General features: G+C 40.0%; 1 protein-coding gene across 1 annotated transcript; it reads right to left on the bottom strand.

The window, feature by feature from the left end:
* On the bottom strand, positions 1 to 2108 carry LOC143883308 (GATA transcription factor 18-like). Its single transcript, XM_077386657.1, has 2 exons — positions 1076 to 2108; positions 1 to 398 (listed from the first exon to the last, which is right to left on the bottom strand). Exons 1-2 carry the CDS (start codon positions 1523 to 1525, stop codon positions 165 to 167), a joined length of 684 nt encoding a protein of 227 aa, XP_077242772.1. The 5' UTR covers positions 1526 to 2108; the 3' UTR covers positions 1 to 164.
* Between the last annotated feature and the right edge of the window lie 15754 nt (positions 2109 to 17862).

Here is a 17862-nt window from a genome sequence, read left to right on the forward strand (position 1 = left end):
ATGTCACTCCATCCATGGTAACGTAAAGAGAGACCGAGCAAGAACTACTCTGTTTTTTTTTTTAAAGAGATAATAAAAAAAATACTGAAAACAAGTTTACGAGCGAAACAAATCATTTGATATTATAGTCCAAAGATAAAGCTGTTTAGCTTCAAAGTTTTGAATCAGGTGAGGACGTTGAGACGCCATGAAAGGAAGGGTACGCCCGTGTCTGAGGTTTGTCCATCGTCATCCTCAACGTAAATGAATTCGTTGTTTTGGGTCTGAGCTCCTGTGTAATTCCATGGCTGGTGATGGTTGATCAACTGCTGCTCAATCATGCCTGTGCTAGTGCCACTCGCGCTGGTGGCACGCCTCTCTTCCTTCTTGTAACGGATGCCACACGCATTGCAAAGTGACTGCACCCAAACCCACCTTGCAACTGTTAGACTAAAGGGTAAAACAAATGAAAGCAAAGAGATGGTTTTAGGTTTAGGGCCTATTTAGATACTCTTATAAACTATTTGCATGTATAAATTAATTTAATGGTTACAACTTTTATATCAGTCTTAGGGACTTTTATTTTGAATGTTTGCATAAAATCTTAGAAAGTAAATGGTTTTAAAGTTAAGTATGATTATTTGCAAATAATTATCTTACATAAACACATAATCTCTAAGGGCCTTTTTGAATATTTGCATAAAATCTTAAAAGCAAATGGTATTAAAATTTAAGAATGATAGTATTCAAATAAAGATTATAATGGTAATAGAAATGATATGGTTAATTGCTTCCAAAGAGGCCATAATGTTCCGTTTGGGGATAAGATAAAAAACATTTGACTCCTCTTATATGCAAATAAGGAGCAATTTTGGAGGCATCCAAAGTGACCCTTAATTTTCAAAGTGGCCTTAATATCACATCTGCATATAAGACTGACTTAACATGATGTTATTTGCAAATAAAGGCCGATTTCGGAGGCATTAATGTGCAAAGAGATCATTTTCTCCAAAACTGTGCAATGGGTTTTCAAACCCCCACGAGATGATTTAGTAGCTGTCACTTTAAGAAATGGTTAATTGAGATTTGAGACTACCTTGGGGCCTCTGGGTCCATTCCTCCATAGGGGTGTGGAGGTGGTATCGCAGTTGGCACACCTTCGGGCGAGTAGGGCATCGCCACCCAAGCTGTTGTTGAGCATACTAGTGTTGTTATTGCTGTTGCTGCTGCCTCCTCGCCCGCACTTGTGTGAGCCAGATGAAGGCTGCTTTGTTTGCAAAATATCCCAGCTCAAGTTAGACATGCAAGAAAAGGAGGGACGTCGGTGCATGGCCGACGACAAGTCGGCAGTTCGACGGGTCGAAGGGGTGCCGAGAGAGAGGGTGCAATCCACAGAAGAAGAAGAAGAAGAAAGAGAGCCTAAATAGTTGATTTCCTCTCTTTCGTTGTTGTTGGGCATTGAGAATAGGGTCGAGAAGGAGCTAGCCGGGGTGTGGAACAGACCGCACGAGCACCGCCCGTGGGAGTTGCCATTGCACCGGTGCATTTCTGAATGAGTTTGAAAGCTAAAACGAGCTAAAGCAAGAAGAGAAGTGGGAGGTTGTATTTTAAGGAGAGAGTACGTAAAGATAGAGGCAAAGAACTAAGCAAGGGCGACAAAAGTATTTGTAGTTACATGTAGTAGCACTGACTAGTTGTCATATAACAACTGGTAGTGTAATAGTAATAATAAATCTTTGAATCGACTTTGAAGAAGGGTTTGTCTCTTAGCCTTTGTTTTACAAAAGAAAGGCTAGTAGTTGTAATTTAGGATATAGTATGTTGTGTAATATTATGTAGAGAGAGAGAGATGGTAGTGGAAGAAATTAGTCAGGTAGAGAGCAGCATTCTATGGTGTTTGAGGATCCCCGGGATGAATGTGGCAGTGAGTGAGTCAGTCATTAACTATGTGTGGGTTGGGGTTTTGAGTTGGAGTTGTTAAGCTTTCTTATACAGAAGGGGGGCGCACCTAACAATGAGAGAGTGAGAGAAGAGGGGAGAAGGGTTGGTCATTGGATGGTCAAAAGAACCCACGTGACTCGCGGAACAGTCTTCCATGGATCTGCCTTCACCGATCACGAGGCCAAACCCCCAACACATCAAACCTCTGTCCGTATCCGTATCTCTGCACTGCAGTCAAGGGGCCACTCTCCAAGGAAAGTGTCAAAATGGGGATCTCAATGACCCACATATGAAACAACCCTCTCTCTTTCTCAAATCCCACATTTCTCCTCTTCTCTCACGTGCCTCCACACCCTTCTGGTCACGTGACTTGTAGCAAGAAACAAATATAAAAACAGAATCAATGAGAATCTGATTGAATACATGTCTAAAAGCTCTATCCAAGTTGGCATTCTCATTGGTGGGCTTGTTTGTAATACGCCACTTATCATCATTAAGGCTACCTCAACCCGAATCAGAGAGAGAGAGAGAGAGAGAGAGAGAGAGAGAGAGGTGTGTTGACCGGTCGAAGATCCTTTGGCAGAAGGCAAAGGAGTTTTGATTAAAGGGAAAAAGCAACATACCAGAGCAATCATCAAAGCAACAACCCTCTCTCAAGCCCAACCCCCCTATATCCTTTCTCTCTATCTCTCTCTTGCATGGTGCATTTTGGGAATTCCAAAAACATAAAACACACTCAACCAAAAAAAGAAAAAGAGAGGAGAGAGAAAAAATAGGGGTGTCCCACCAATCCATCACGACCTAGATGGATTCAGGATCACCAAATGCTGGGTTTGGCACCAAGAGAGAATTGGATCCAGACCCTAACTCGAGATTGGTGTCTGTTCGAAAACTGGAGCTGGGGTTTTGGCTTTGTGACAACTCTACCGCTTTCCAAAAGATTCTCTCTTCTTTTGTTTTGTGAACACAATCAACGACCAAACCCAAACCCAACAAACCTTATTACATAAAAAAAGGAAAATGGGATTGAGAACTTGAACTTAGTTCTGTTTGTCTACACAAATCTAAAAGATATTTGTAATGTGGATGATTTATTCCTAAACCCCACCTCACCTTTATAGCAATACTACATTGTCACATCACCAATTATGATAATCTGTTGGGTTTGACTCCATTTCATGTGCTCTCACCCTTTCTCTCGTGTACCAACACACGTAATAGAGATTGTATGGATACACTCGGCTGCATATTTTACACACCTCATACAAGATACTGTACTGAATGGATTCCTCAAAAGCAACAAATCAAAGAATACGAGAGATTTGAAGGATCCTTCCTTCCCTTTTGTTCCTTAGAGGGACCACAAATTCAAAAGGGAGGCAGGCATCCGAGGTCGGCCGCCCTATGATCTCAGCTCGACATATAGCCTCTCTATAAATCCAAATTGTCACATAAAGCAGGAACCCACCTACTTGCCATGTACCCCTCTAAATAAAACTTGAAAAGATTACACATACAGAGATACACATATGTGAAACAACCAATTACTCCAAAAGCTTAAGCGGGTATAGCTGGTTTTATTTAGAGGAATGATAAATTGAACCCCATATATCTTAAATCGACCCTCATATAGAGCAGTGCTTAGAGAGAGAGAGAGAGAGAGACAGATGGGGGTTGATTTAAGATATTAGGGGGTCGATTTATCACTGCCCTTTATGTAATCAATCATTTATACTTCAACACTCCCCTCCAGTCTGACCCCTCCTTTTTGGTGGCGTTGTATAGGTTGATTTTTAATATTTAAGGAGTTGTTGGGTTTTGAACCAGTACCAACCGTGAGGCAATCCAGAAGCTTAAGCTGTTAGATTTGCTGTTATTTAATCATTTATCAACAACATACACATACATACCCTACACCACAGTAACCTCACTCAATCTGTCCATCTTTACATCCCACAAGGGTCGGCTCCGGACACCTAGGATGCATCTCTCTCTCTTAAACTGTAATTTCAATTGATAGTCCATAGATGTATTTCTATAAAGACCCGTGTCAAATTGTCTGTATAAGCATATGCCCATTCATGGGCTGGAGAGGCACAATGCATCTCAATATTGTATTGCGGAAAGGGCCACTGACCCACCATAGTGTTTTCTTGAATAATCTTGTCGTAACTAACTTAAGAAGATTGACCATGTAGGTTGTAACATTTGCGTTCATAATCTGTTGAAAGCTGCAATATGAAATGGAGTTGAGGGTTGAATTCCAGCCCTGCAACCCAGATGCCTTGTACATATAGCCGTGTTACCAATTTGATCTTTCTCGATGCTTCCATACAAATTTCGAGTAGTCTACATGTTACAGAAAAACAAAAATAAAATGGTAACAATAGAACTAAACTCAACAAATCAAGCACAAAGAGATTACTTCAAACTAGAGATAGCCTTTCTTAACTTGCGAACCTTATATGACCTAACCCGATATTATTCATCGCCACGAAGGCAATTTAAATATCCCACTGCCACAATGGCCAATCTTTATTAGTGATATTAGAAATAGTCACTCAAGCTGAATTGTTCTTTGCAATAAGAGCAAAGGTCATTGGGTCAATGTATAACTTTTAGCAACCAATCAAGCCTCTTAATAGTTCCTATAAGGAGATACTTTAACTGTATAGACTCATCTACAACTAATTGCGCATTTCCCCACATCTAGATAAGATAGATAGATTCAACATTAAATTTCGTTTAAAAGGACATAATAGCCTTCATCAATTATGAAAAAGGCCTCTTGATATGCACTGGAAATAAAGGTAAAGGAAAGAGACAATGCAAAACTTTAACCATCTCATCCCCATGATTTCTAATTATAGCACTAACACCACCAGGTGGTCAGGATTTCCTTTCATGCTCCCATAAAAGAGACAATGCAGAACTTTAACGATCACACCCCCATGATTTCTAATCACATCACTAACACCAGCGGGTCCAGGATTTCCTTTCAAGCTCCCATCGAAGTAAGGCTTGAGGTGGCAGAGGAGACCATCTCAGGCGAAGCTTAATCTTTGATACTTTATCATTGATATCTTCATACTAACTTCTAATAGTGCCATAACAGAAAGTGATCAAATTTTATGATCCGCCAACACCCACTTCACAATATCCAAGTTTATTGCGGAAACAAGCTTGTATACCTTTGTTTCAATTTCTTCAATGATGAGACCATGCCATTAAAAAAAAAGATGTGTAATATGATTCTATGGTTTCTTCGAGGGAAACCAACCTCCTATGCCAAAGCTTGAAGAAAATCTGCCATGCGTAATTCAATCAACTAGTCTCTCCTAAATAGAGGGATTTGCAAAAGGAAATAATCTCTCATAAATGGAGAGACTTACAAAAGAAGAAATAACAAATATGGAAGTTCCCAAAAGCAATAAAATCTAGAAGAAACCTACCAAAGTAAGGACCTAAACATGGAATGAAATAAAAGCATATCAAGAAGATCTTCTAACGGGTCCACGATTGCTATCATTCCCTCCCCCTTCAAGATGAACCTTGTCCTCAAGGTTGAAGTGAGGAAACCGCTTCCTAAGATCGTCACAGTCAAGCCAAGTAGCCTCATCGGTAGGAAGACCTGCCCATTGCACCAGTGCCTCTGTGATGACTCTCCCTCCTTGCCGATTCCAACGATAGTTAAGAACTGCAACTGGCTCAGGCTGAAATACTCCGTCAGAAGAAATAGGCGGTAAATCACTTGAAGTAGGCACAACGGTTCTGACATGTTTTTTTAACACCGACACGTGAAACACCCGGTGCATATGCGAACCTTCCGGTAACTCCAATTGATATGCTACCTTGCCAATGCGTACAATGATCTTGTAAGGCCCGTAATAACGCTGAGCCAACTTCTGATTAATACGTCGACCCATAGTAGATTGGCGGTAGGGCTATAGCTTGAGGTATACCATATCATCAACCTAAAACTCACGCTCGGTACGATGTTTATCATGTTGGACCTTCATGCGATTTTGAGCCATCACTAAATTATCCTTGAGGTCACGGAGTAACGATCCCTTTCACGTAAAGTCTTATCGACCTGGTCAACCGCAGATGTACCGGCAATATATCGTTGTAGGACAGGTGGAGGACGCCCATATAACACCTCAAATGGCGCCATCTTCGTTGTCATTTGATAAGAGGTATTACACAAATATTCTGCCCCAGGAAGACATCTCGTCCAATGTTTCGGCCGATCAGCAATGAAGCAACTCAAATATGTCTCCAACCTCCGGTTGAGGGACTCCGTTTGGCCATCCGTTTGAGGATGGTAGGCGGAACTCATCTTCAATTAGGTTCCCTGTAGCTAAAAATATTCCTTCCAAAAATTACTGATAAATATGGGATCTCGGTCACTCACAATGGAGCGTGGCATGCCATGAAGCTCTGATACCAGTTAATATGATTCTATGGTTTCTTTGAGGGAAACCAACCTCCTAAGCCAAAGCTTGAAGAAAATTTGTCATGCCTTATTCAATCAACTAGTCTCTCCTAAATAGAGAGATTTACAAAAGGAAATAATCTCTCATAAATGGAGAGACTTACAAAAGAAGAAATAACAAATATAGAAGTTCCCAAAAGCAATAAAATCTAGAAGAAACCTACCAAACTAAGGACCTAAACATGGCATGAAATAAAAGCTAAACATGGCATGAAATAAAAGAATATCAAGAAGATCTTCTAGCTGGTTCACGATTGCTATCAATGTGACTGTTAGTTCATTCCATGACAAATTCCACATGCATCAACCTTCCTTTCGGAATTTTCTAATTTTCCAACTAGTGTTCATTCCACGACAAATTCCAAATGCAATTATCTTTCCAATTTCCCAACTGTTCGTCAAGTTGGACCAATAATAAGATAACATCCAGTCCATACCAAAGAAACCAAGAATGCTGCCCTCCACCTTATGGGCATACTCACGATGGATGAAGAAGTGGTTGTACATTCCTTCAGTTATCTTGCACACGTTCTGATTTTTTTTCCTCAGCATTTATATAGTAATAATGCTATCAGAAATTGATGTCCAAAAAAATTGATAAACTTTCTGTTATGGCACTATTGGAAGTTAGTATGAAGATGTCAATGATAAAGAATCAAGGAGAGCTTCGTCTGGTATGGTCTCCTCTGACACCTCAAACCCTAATTTGGGAATGGATAAGTATTTATGTGCATTATTTAAAATGAAAAAAAGAAATTGATACCCAAACAAAAAGTTTTTTGAAATCGAATGGATTCGGTCTTATGCATACGCAAGGAAGGTAATCAAAAAAGAAAGAAGATGAGTTCTTCTTTCTTTTATCACTTAGGAGCCGTGCGAGATGAAAGTCTCATGCACGGTTTTGAATGAGAGAAAGAAGTGAGGAATCCTCTTTTCGACTCTGACTCTCCCACACCAGTCGTTGCTTTTCTTTCTGTTACTTCGAAAGTGGCTGCTTCAGCTTCAGCCACTCAAAGTGATGTCCCGTTCTCCTTCCAGTTTACCTACTACGGTACCAGAGTGAATATGATCTCCACCAGACATACGTAACGCTTTAGCTAGTACACGAAAGTGTATACCATGATTTTTCTGTAAGATATGGGCTTGATATAGATCAATCTTACCGTATGTATCTATATGTACATGTAAATTAGATATATGTACATATATATCGAACTCCAATTCCATTTCTTCGCTACATCTATTTGTGTTGATTCCAATCAATCCGAAATAATCGAACGTTAATTCTTCTAATTCCTAGGTTTCTGATTATTTTCAATATAGATCCAGGGGGACAGAATGAAACGTCCATAGGAAAGGCGCTTACTGTTGTCTGTTCTTGATTCAACACACTTCCACTGTAGTGTCCGAGTGGATACTGCTACTTCCTCTCGAACCATACTAATATTATTGCTCCCCCGCCGTGAACGAATGAGAATGGATAAGAGGCTCGTGGGATTGACGTGAGAGGGTAGGGATCGCTATATTGCTGAGAGAGATCCAAATTCCAGTTGAAATGAAATCTTTAGGAGGAATCGATGGAATAGGAATTGATGAAACGACATCAATTCAAATCCTGGATCTTCAAATTGGCGAACTAATTGAATACTTGTGTAATAAATTCCTCGAATTGGTTTGCCATTTCTATAAAGGATATAATTTTCAACTCGGAATTTCACATTATCCCTTTCTTGCAACAGATCCTGGGGAAAAAGCGTTGCTAAATTAATACCATCAGCTATTTCATATGTGACTACAGATCGAACCGAAACAAAATACTTTTTCTTGGTAGGTGTGATTTGTTGGACATAGATCCAATTTTTTAATATTTTTTATTCCTTAGAATTTTTTTTCCCCGTTCCTGGTGGTATCAAGATGCCGCTGCGCCGGGAGATCTTATCTGTCTCTCCAGGAAAATGGATATCTCCAGAAAAGATTTTCAGTTCGATCCCTTTTTTTTCTCTCCACTCGGACTAATCCACCAACGCGGCTTCTTGTATTTAAAGTGATTCGTGTATCGACTCCAATGATACTATTGTTCCGTACCATTATGGACGAAGAGCCAAGTAAGATATGCACTTCTTCGGGAATGAAAAAAAATCGATCTACTTTCATTTGGTATTTCAGACTAAATTCCTTTGCTCCTCTACTCAATCAAATCCTCTTTTTTGACAATTGAATCCACTTCTACAGTCCCATACTTAATAATTCCTGAACTGCTTCTTCTGTATTGGGGATCGTCGAAATAAGCAACACAAAGAGGCGCAACAAATCTCCCAGACATTCTTCTAGGATGGATGATAGGGATTTTGTGCGGAGAAATCTGCAGAAATACTTTGTCAAAAAGCTACCATTAGACTCCCACAACCAGCATCTGTTATCAGGTTGGAAACCGAAATATAGATCTGATCCAAGCTAGAAATCAGCCCTAGAAAGCACTGTTCTTCTTGGTCTTGAAAAAGTGGAGAAAGTTCTAATTCCATTCAACCTTGTTATTAACCCACTTAAACACTCTGCAACTTTGCCCAACTCAACTCAACTCAACAAAGCCTTTGTCCCAAACTAGTTGGTGTCGGCTAAAATGAATCCTTTAGAAAAATTTCATGAAGAAGGTGAAAGGAATCTACTCGGCTCTAATCCCGGCTCTAGTTGGGTTCTTCTACGTGGACATTTTCTTCCATTCTATCCTATCCCAGGTCATGTTCTCTGTTATGTTCCTAGCTATCAAGTCTTTCCTCACAGTTTCTACCCAAGTTGTTTTCGGTCTGCCCCTACCTCATTTTACTCTATCAATTTGGCACGAGTCGCCTCTTCTCACCAGAGCATCCAAAGGCCTACGTTGGATATGTCCAAACCATCTTAAGAGGTGTTGTCTCATCTTCTCCTCAATTGGTGCCACCCCCACATTTTTACGAATGTCTTCATTTTTAATTCTATCTAATCTTGTGTGGCCACACATCCATCTAAGCATTCGCATCTCCGCTACACTCATCTTATGCACATTCTGCTTCTTAGTGGCCCAACATTATGAGCCGTACAGCATGGCTGGCTTCACAGCTGTCTTATAAAACTTTCCCTTCAACTTGGTAGGGATTTTACGGTTGCACAGAACTCCTGAGGCAAGCTTCCACTTCAACCAACCTACTCTTATTCTATGGTTAACATCCTCTTCAATCTCTCCTTCCTTATGTAGAATTGAACCAAGATAGCGAAAGATATCCCTCTTAGGTACCTCATGTCCAGTCATATTTACTACAATCTCGTCCCGCCTCCTTACATTGCTAAAATTGCACTCCGTATACTCTGTCTTAGTCTTACCCAGTCTAAAACCTTTAGATTCCAAAGTAGTTCTCCATAACTCTAACTTAGCATTTACTCCTGATTTGGTTTCGTCAATTAATACTATGTCATAAGCTCATCCATAACTAGCGTAAAAAGATAACGGCTTAGAGCTGATCCTTGGTGCAGTCCCATTGTAATTGGAAACTCACTAGACGTGCCATCCGTGGTTCTGACACTAGTTACTGCTCCATCATACATATCCTTAATCACATCAATATATTTAGTAAGCACTTTTTTCCTTTCAAGGACCCACCACATAACACTCCTGGGAACCCTATCATACGCTTTCTCCAAACCAATGAAAACCATATGAAGGTCCTTTTTATTTTCTCTGTATCTCTCCACTAACCGCTTAATCAAGAAGATAACTTCCATAGTCGATCATCCAGGCATGAAGCCAAACTGATTCTATACCTCAATCTCTTTTTTAGTCTATGCTCAATTACCATCTCCCAAAGCTTCATGGTATGACTCATTAGCTTAATTCCCCGATAATTGATGCAACTCTGAATATCCCCTTTATTCTTATAAATAGGTACTAATGTACTCTTCCTCCACTCATCAGGCATCTTCTTAGTCTTCAAAATATTGAAATAATCTAGTTAACCAAACCAAAGTACCAAACCCACATCACCGAAGCATCTCCAAGTCTCAACAGGAATATCGTCAGGCCTCCTAAGCCTTACCTAATTTCATATTTTTCATAGCTACTCTTATCTCTGATGTTCGGATTCTACGAAACAAACCTCCGGTTTGTATCATCAAAAGCGTTATCAAGTTCTCCCAAATTTGCTATAGGTTCTCCATTAAACAAGTTATTGAAGTAACTTCTCCACCTCTCCTTAACCTCATTTTCTTTTACTAGCAATCTTTGATTCTCGTCTTTAATGCATTTTATATGATTCAAGTTCCTGCTCTTCCTTTCTCTCATCATAGCAAGCATGAAGACATCTTTTTCGCTCTCTTTCGTCCCTAACATGTGGTACAAATCCTCATATGCCTTGCCTCTAGCTTCCCTTAATGCCTTATTAGCCTTTTTTCTAGTCAATTTATACTTCTCAATGTTCTCCTCATTTCTACACTTAAGCAAACATTTATAACATTCTTTTTTAGAGCTAATCGCCTTTTGGACCTCCTCGTTCCACAACCAAGTGTCTTTAGACGGTAACTCACTTCCTCTAAATTCTCCAAGTACCTCTCTTGCCACTTTCTTGATATAACTAGACATCCCATTCCACATAATATTAGTCCCCTTGTCAAGACTCCAAGGTCCTTCCTTAAGTAGTCTATCCTTAAACATCTTTAATTTTTCCTCTTTGAGATCTCACCACCTAGTCCTCAGATATCTAACATCTCTATCTTTTCTCTTCCAACATTTGATGCATATATCCAACACCACCGGTCTATGTTGTGTAGCTAAACACTCACCAACTATGACTTTACAATCTGTACACACAACTCTGTCCTCTTTCCTAGTGAGGATAAAATCTATCTGGCTACAGTTGGTGCCCCTGCTAAAGGTTATCAAGTGTGAATCTCTCTTTTTTTTAAAAGTATTTGTTAACATCAAATCATATGCCACTGCAAACCCTAAAATATCTTCTCCTGCCTCATTCCTATTTCCAAAACCCAATCCTCCATAAACCCTCTCAAAACCTCCACTAGTTCTTCCCACATGTCCATTTAAATCCCCTCCTATAAATAACTTTTCTCCATGTGGTATTCCTCAGACTACTTCATCCATATCATCACAAAATTGCCTCTTGACAGAATCATTTAATCCTATTTGAAGGGCATACGCACCAATAACATTAATTGTCTCTTCACCTAATACTAATTTAATTAGAATAATTCTATCACCCTTCCTTTTAACATCTACAATCACATTTCTTAGGCACCTATCTATTATGATCCCTACACCATTTCTATTCCTCTCCTTTCCTGTATTCCATAAATTGAAACCCGTATTTTCTATTTCCCTAGCTTTCTCTCCTACCCATTTAGTCTCCTGAAGACAAGCTATATTAACTCTTCTTCTACTCAGCGTATCAACTAATTCCCTCAGCTTACCTGTTATTGAACATATGTTCCAACTGGCTAAACGAATCCTACTCTCTTGGACTAGCTTTCTAACCCCCCGCACCCGTCCAATAGAGTGCGAGGACCCTTGCCCATTTTCCACCACACCCGGGCACCGATGTGGCCCGTCACTAAGGGAGTGACGACCCAAGACTAGCCTCCTCACCCCTTGCACCCGCCCATGAAGGTGCAAAGACCCTTGCTCATTTAACACTACATTCGGGGGCCGATGCAACGCGTCGCTGAGAGGGTTACGCCCCCTAACTATTCTTCCCGTTTGATTAGCGTGTGAAGGTTCCGCCTAATTAAACTTTGCCCCAAAAACAAAATCCTTGAAAATCCGATATAACGAAGGTTTTTGTCTCAAAGAGGAAATTTTCGCTGCCAACAATCTTCTCACAAATAAATAAATAAAAACTTGGCAAGTGGAAAGACTATTAACTTTATAGAAATCCTCTGCTATTGAATAAGTCAAGCACCAAGTAGCTGATACTCTAACCTGCGCTTTTAGCACTTCAAGTGGAGACTTCATACTTCTAATGAACAGCCTTACACCATAGAGCATCTGATTCCTCACCTTATCTCCAGATCCATTTGCCGAGAAGAGAGCAATTTCTTCTAAGAATATTACCAATGCCCAACCCACTATACTTGTTTGGTTTACTAACCTCTTCCCATTTACTCAAATTCTTATGATTTTTATGGTTTCCCTGCCATCCCAAAGGAAATCCCGCTGAAGTTTCCCAACCTTCTTAGCAATAGCGGGTGGCATCTTCAATAAAAACATATAATAAACTAGAAGATTAGCCAAGGTAGGTTTGAAGAGGGTGATTCTCCCTCCCAAAGATAAATACTTTTTTCTTCCAAGACGCCAACTTCCTTTCAATTTTGTCGACCACCACTGACCACATGAAATTAGATGGGGACCCAATTCATTGTGCTATGTTTGGTTGTGGGTATTTACCTTGGAGAGTAGTGGCGTAAGTAGTCAACAGGGAGGAGACAAGCATTGGATTTACCTAGACTTATTTGGGAGAATAGTGGTATGTAGTGTTTGGTTGTCAACCTCGGAGAATAATGGTAGGGGGTGTCATTACAAACATGTGTAGAGAGAGAGGGAAGACAGAGAAAGAGAGAAAAGCACCATTCCCATGAAATTCCAGCAAAATTCCACTTTTTTTATGGATTTTGGCTTGAATTTCATAGGGAGGGGACGAGAGTGACACGTCAACAGACATGCAATGCTATGTTGGCAACCAAACAAGAGCTCTACTTCCTGGCACACTGAAAACCTTCGTCCTCACTTCCTCTGCTTCAAACTTTCTTTTGAGAAAATCCTTCCGTTGAACAGAAAGAGAAGATAAATTGATGTCACACGTCATCACATTTGGGTCAACAGCAATCCTCTGATTGATGTTAGTCTGATTTTCAGCTAGGGAATTACCACCCAAAACACACAGAATTTGATTGTCTTCTCCTAGCACTCTCCATTTTATGAAAAATAGTTGTATTCCTATCTCACTCAATCCACGCGGATTTAGATTTCGTCTCCAACGAACTTCTTTCCAATTGAGGATATTCTCATAATCATCCTTCAGTGTGAGTCTAGCAAGCTCCTCAGTTTAAGTTAGAGGCCTATCTTCCCTGATAGTATCTAGCTGAGCAATCTAATTTTGCACATCATCCTTTTTGTTGATCAACTCTCTAAATGTATCCCTATTCCAACCTTTTCTTTGATAAATTTCAGCTTGCTAATAAACTTAAAATTTGTTCATCCTTCCACCTTGCACTCCTTCCACCATCCAACAATTATCTCATAAAAACCTGATACTTCCAACCAAGCCAAACTGAAAACTGAAAGGCTTCAGGCCAGACAATGGCGCGTCCATGGAGAGAAAGAGGATAGTGATACAATATTGGTCAAGGAAGTGCCAACACACCTAAGCTGGAGAATGATTTTTCCCAACCTTTAGAAACAAGAAACCTATTCAGTTTGGTGAAAATTGTCAGAGTTTAGTTATTTTTCCAAGTGAACTTATCTCCAGACACTAGCAGATCAATCAATTCCTTGTTGTTTATGAATTTGAAGGTGTTTCACATGCTTGGACTTTCCTACTATCATTCAGTAGTGAATAGACTATCATGGACAAGTTCCGATGGACTTGGGAATTGGCAGGAAAGGTCAAGACTTGAATTGACATGCAAGGGCAGCTCCTTGAGTCAAAATGACAAGAAACCAGCTGCCAGAAGGACAACATAAATAAGACGATGAACCTTACAATTAAGTGAACAAGGTCAATTCCAGAATGTCATGAGACTTGGTTGAAAGTTCAGAACACATTTAATGACTGTCATGCTGTCCCTGGTGATAAGAATAAGAATTTGGATTGCCAGATCTTGTTTGGGGTTCTTAGATGAAAAAAAATGAGTAGGAGCCACCTACTCAATGACCAAAACTATTTACGACCTAGGCATAGCTATCGATGGGCCATGGAGAAAATTTACCCCCATTGGACGATTCTGACCCTCCAATCTGTGGCCAAATGGACACTGAGAAAAATAGAAAAAGCAACGGTCTATATTCATAAAGGAAGCATGGCTGAAATCAACAAAGAAATTTCACCTTATTCCATAGTGCCAAGGATTCGACATCAATTAAATGAACGTAAATCACTAGATCCACAAGAAAGGGATTCCACATGAGTGGTAAGAAATTGACTCCGTCACAATTTGCCTAATAGACAACATCTCACACAAGGACCCACTAAAATTTAGCTTTATCCATCGAGCAAGGTGAGGCATCCGGGCTGATCATTCTCTCTTAAGCAGTGAATAAATCCTCAAACAATAATTTGGAAAATAAAAAAATGGCTCAAAGATGCCTTCGGATAAATGCTATTGAGGTGTTGTTTGTAAAGCCTCCATAACATCCCATTCCCTTATGCCCTAACGAAATTAGAAATTCATTCTTTCACCTCACTTGGAAGGATACACTAACTTTGTTTAAATACCCTCAACTGCAACTAAGGGAAAGTAAAGCTAAATAGAGCCGAATGAAAATTTTGACGAGGATAACAATCTTCTTCTCATTGTAAGTTTGTTACATGGTTACAAAATAGAAGGTGGATCCAACTGCTTCCAAATTCCCATGAGATGAGATATACCAAAGTGTGAGATATTCTAGCAAGATGCTCTTCTCCCTTTTTTCAAATACGGCCCCTAACCAAAACAAGCCATTTAAGGCCTCTCCCTGATCTCCACAAGAATTGGTGATGGGCTCTCCTCACTATCTTCAACAAGCAACTTCGAGCATGCAAACTATAGACAAAGTACATCAATATAGGTACGGTTGATCTCCGTTGTATATCTGATGTTTGCTAGGGACCATCGCAAAAGGCATTTAGCGGATCGGCTGTTGCATGAGAGAGCAGCCACATACTCACTTTTCAGCACATTTTGTCTTATTCATTTAATTCATCTGATGTGGCGGCCCTCTCATGCAACAGCTGGTCCATGAAATGCCTTCTGCAATGGTTTCTAACAAATCCCCCAAGAGCATTTACTGTTTTGATCCCCGTGCGACAGGAGTGCCAAAAAGCATAGTATGCCTCTGGAACATAATGAGGCCCCAAGATGTCTTAGACTCCCCTCAGTAGTTGAAGTAAAAGCAGCTCAGAATATTTTCAAGTTGTAACTCACAATGAAAAACCGTGACTGAGCTTTTCAAACTGAATCCTTTCAGATTGGCAAGGGAAACATAAGAATACATTAATTTGATCGGGAATCATACAAGGCATGAATTCCTTCTAGTGCGAGTGGTGTAGCTAGGAGTCCTATGTAGTAACAAAAGCACAGCATAGACCACCTTCCATCCCTCCCATAACTCAAAAGCCAAAACAAAGCGGAAAAGAGGAATGGATTTGGCCCAGACAATGGTTAAAGCAATAACTTTTGTGAAGAGAAAATAGGAAGACTTTGCCACACCTTCAAATACTCTGACATTTCTCTCTTTCCATAGCACCCACAAAACTACAAGAAAAGAGAGCGACCAAAGGACCTTTCCTTTTTTCTTCCAAGGAGTCAAAGTCCATCCTTCAAACAGCTCTTTAATAGTCGCCGGGAACACCCACTCTATCCCAAATCTAGACAATATGCCACCCCAAACCTCTCTAGCTACTCTGCAATGAATAAATATATATATATATATATATATATATAGTCAACTGACTCTCCCACCTCGACACACAACGCGCAATGATCCGCAATCAATATATTACGGGCCCTTAAGAAGTGCACTGTTTGTATCCGTCCACAAAAAGCCACCCAACTAAAAGTACAGACACTAAGCGGAGCTTGGGTATTCCATATTTTTGCTTCAATTGGGGACGCAGGACACCAATTGATTGTAGAAGGACTTGCTACGGAGTCTAGGCCACTAGTTATCCAGAAGTGGCAACCCCCACCAAATGGAATGTTGAAACTTAATTTTGATGGGTCAAGTGTTGGAAACTCGGGACCCTCTGGCATTGGGGGTGTTCTAAGAGATTCAAGGGGGGAGGTCTCTTGGGCTTTTTCAAGACCGATTGGGGTAGCGGATGCTAGTGAGGCGGAGGTCAGGGCTGCTCATAAAGGAATCACCTCTGTGGATAGAAATAGCTTGGACCGATTGATAGTGGAGGGTGATTCTCTCAATGTCATATGGTGGCTCAAGGGCTCTTTGGTTCCCCATGGAGGTCTGCTCATCTGTTTGATGAGATCGGAGATAGAGTGGAGGACTCCTCGGTTACCTTTTGTCATGTTAGAAGATCAGCAAATGGGATTGCAGACAGGCTAGCTAGGGAAGGAATAAATAGTCAAGGACCTACAAATGTTTGATTTCTTGCCCCCATAGGAGGGTTGTCTGTTTGTTTCTTTGTTTTCTATCTTTATTTTTGTTCATTTTTCTCTCTTTTGTATTTGGGATGACCTCCTCGATTCTTTTTTATTAATGACAAGCTTCTATCATTAAAAAAAAAAAGCATAGCATAGACCATTTTCAGTGCCCTAGGCGTTCATTGTTCTCTAGGTTTACTCTAGTTGTTCTTAAACAAAAACTTGGTAACCTGGACGTATCTTTACTAACTGTTGCATTCTTTTGAACTTGTCAGTAGATTATGCTAGATTCCCAGTTCATGTGAGTGAGCAACAGCCAATAGAATAACAATGTTGTTTTCTTTGAACAGGCAATTCATTAAAATGGAAAATAAAGTAAGGCTAGCCAAAAGCCAGAAAAAGCAAAAGCAAAGAGAAAGGAAAAATGGCTACAACTCTGACTTGCAATGCCAACCAACTAAATATGTACAAGGAACTCCAAATTTTACTAAAATATCAGTATTTGTTATGTAAACCGGAAAAAGCAAAAGCAAAGAGAGGGAAAAAAAAGGACTAAAACTCTGGCATGTGTTGCCAAACAACTAAATTTGTACAAGGAATGCCATATTTTGCTAAAATATCAGTATTTGTTTGTTTTTTTTTTTTTGAAGTCATATTGCTAGCTCTCAGTATTTGTTTTGTAATGTTATGCATACCTTATTAGAGGGATCATAAAAAATTTAAACATTGTTAAGTTACTGTGCATTGGAGTTGGTGAGCCAATCACCTTCGTTCAAGATCATCTGTTCCTGAACCCCGAGATCAATCATGTCTTGAAACTCCACGTCCCAAGTCACTGCTCTTGCATACTGATCCTAAACCAAGAGCACATCCGAAACAAGATCAATTATGTGCCTCAACCAGATGCGATTCCCACATCCCATCAAGAACCCAATCTCCCTTCCCACTACACTTTGTTTCTTGCTTCTCCAAGAAACAAGATTACCTCCGAAATGTGCAGTACACAATGGCAACAAACAAGGTTTCCTCTGTGTTTGTTTTCTTTTTCTTCTTGTGCTTGTTTGTTGTTTATTGACCATCTCAATCTTGGGACTTTACCCTTTTATGCATCACCG

This window comes from Tasmannia lanceolata, unplaced genomic scaffold (assembly GCF_043159265.1).
Source record: "Tasmannia lanceolata isolate RefF3 unplaced genomic scaffold, GAP_Taslan_0.1 ptg000008l, whole genome shotgun sequence".
In the NCBI taxonomy this organism is placed as follows: domain Eukaryota; kingdom Viridiplantae; phylum Streptophyta; class Magnoliopsida; order Canellales; family Winteraceae; genus Tasmannia; species Tasmannia lanceolata.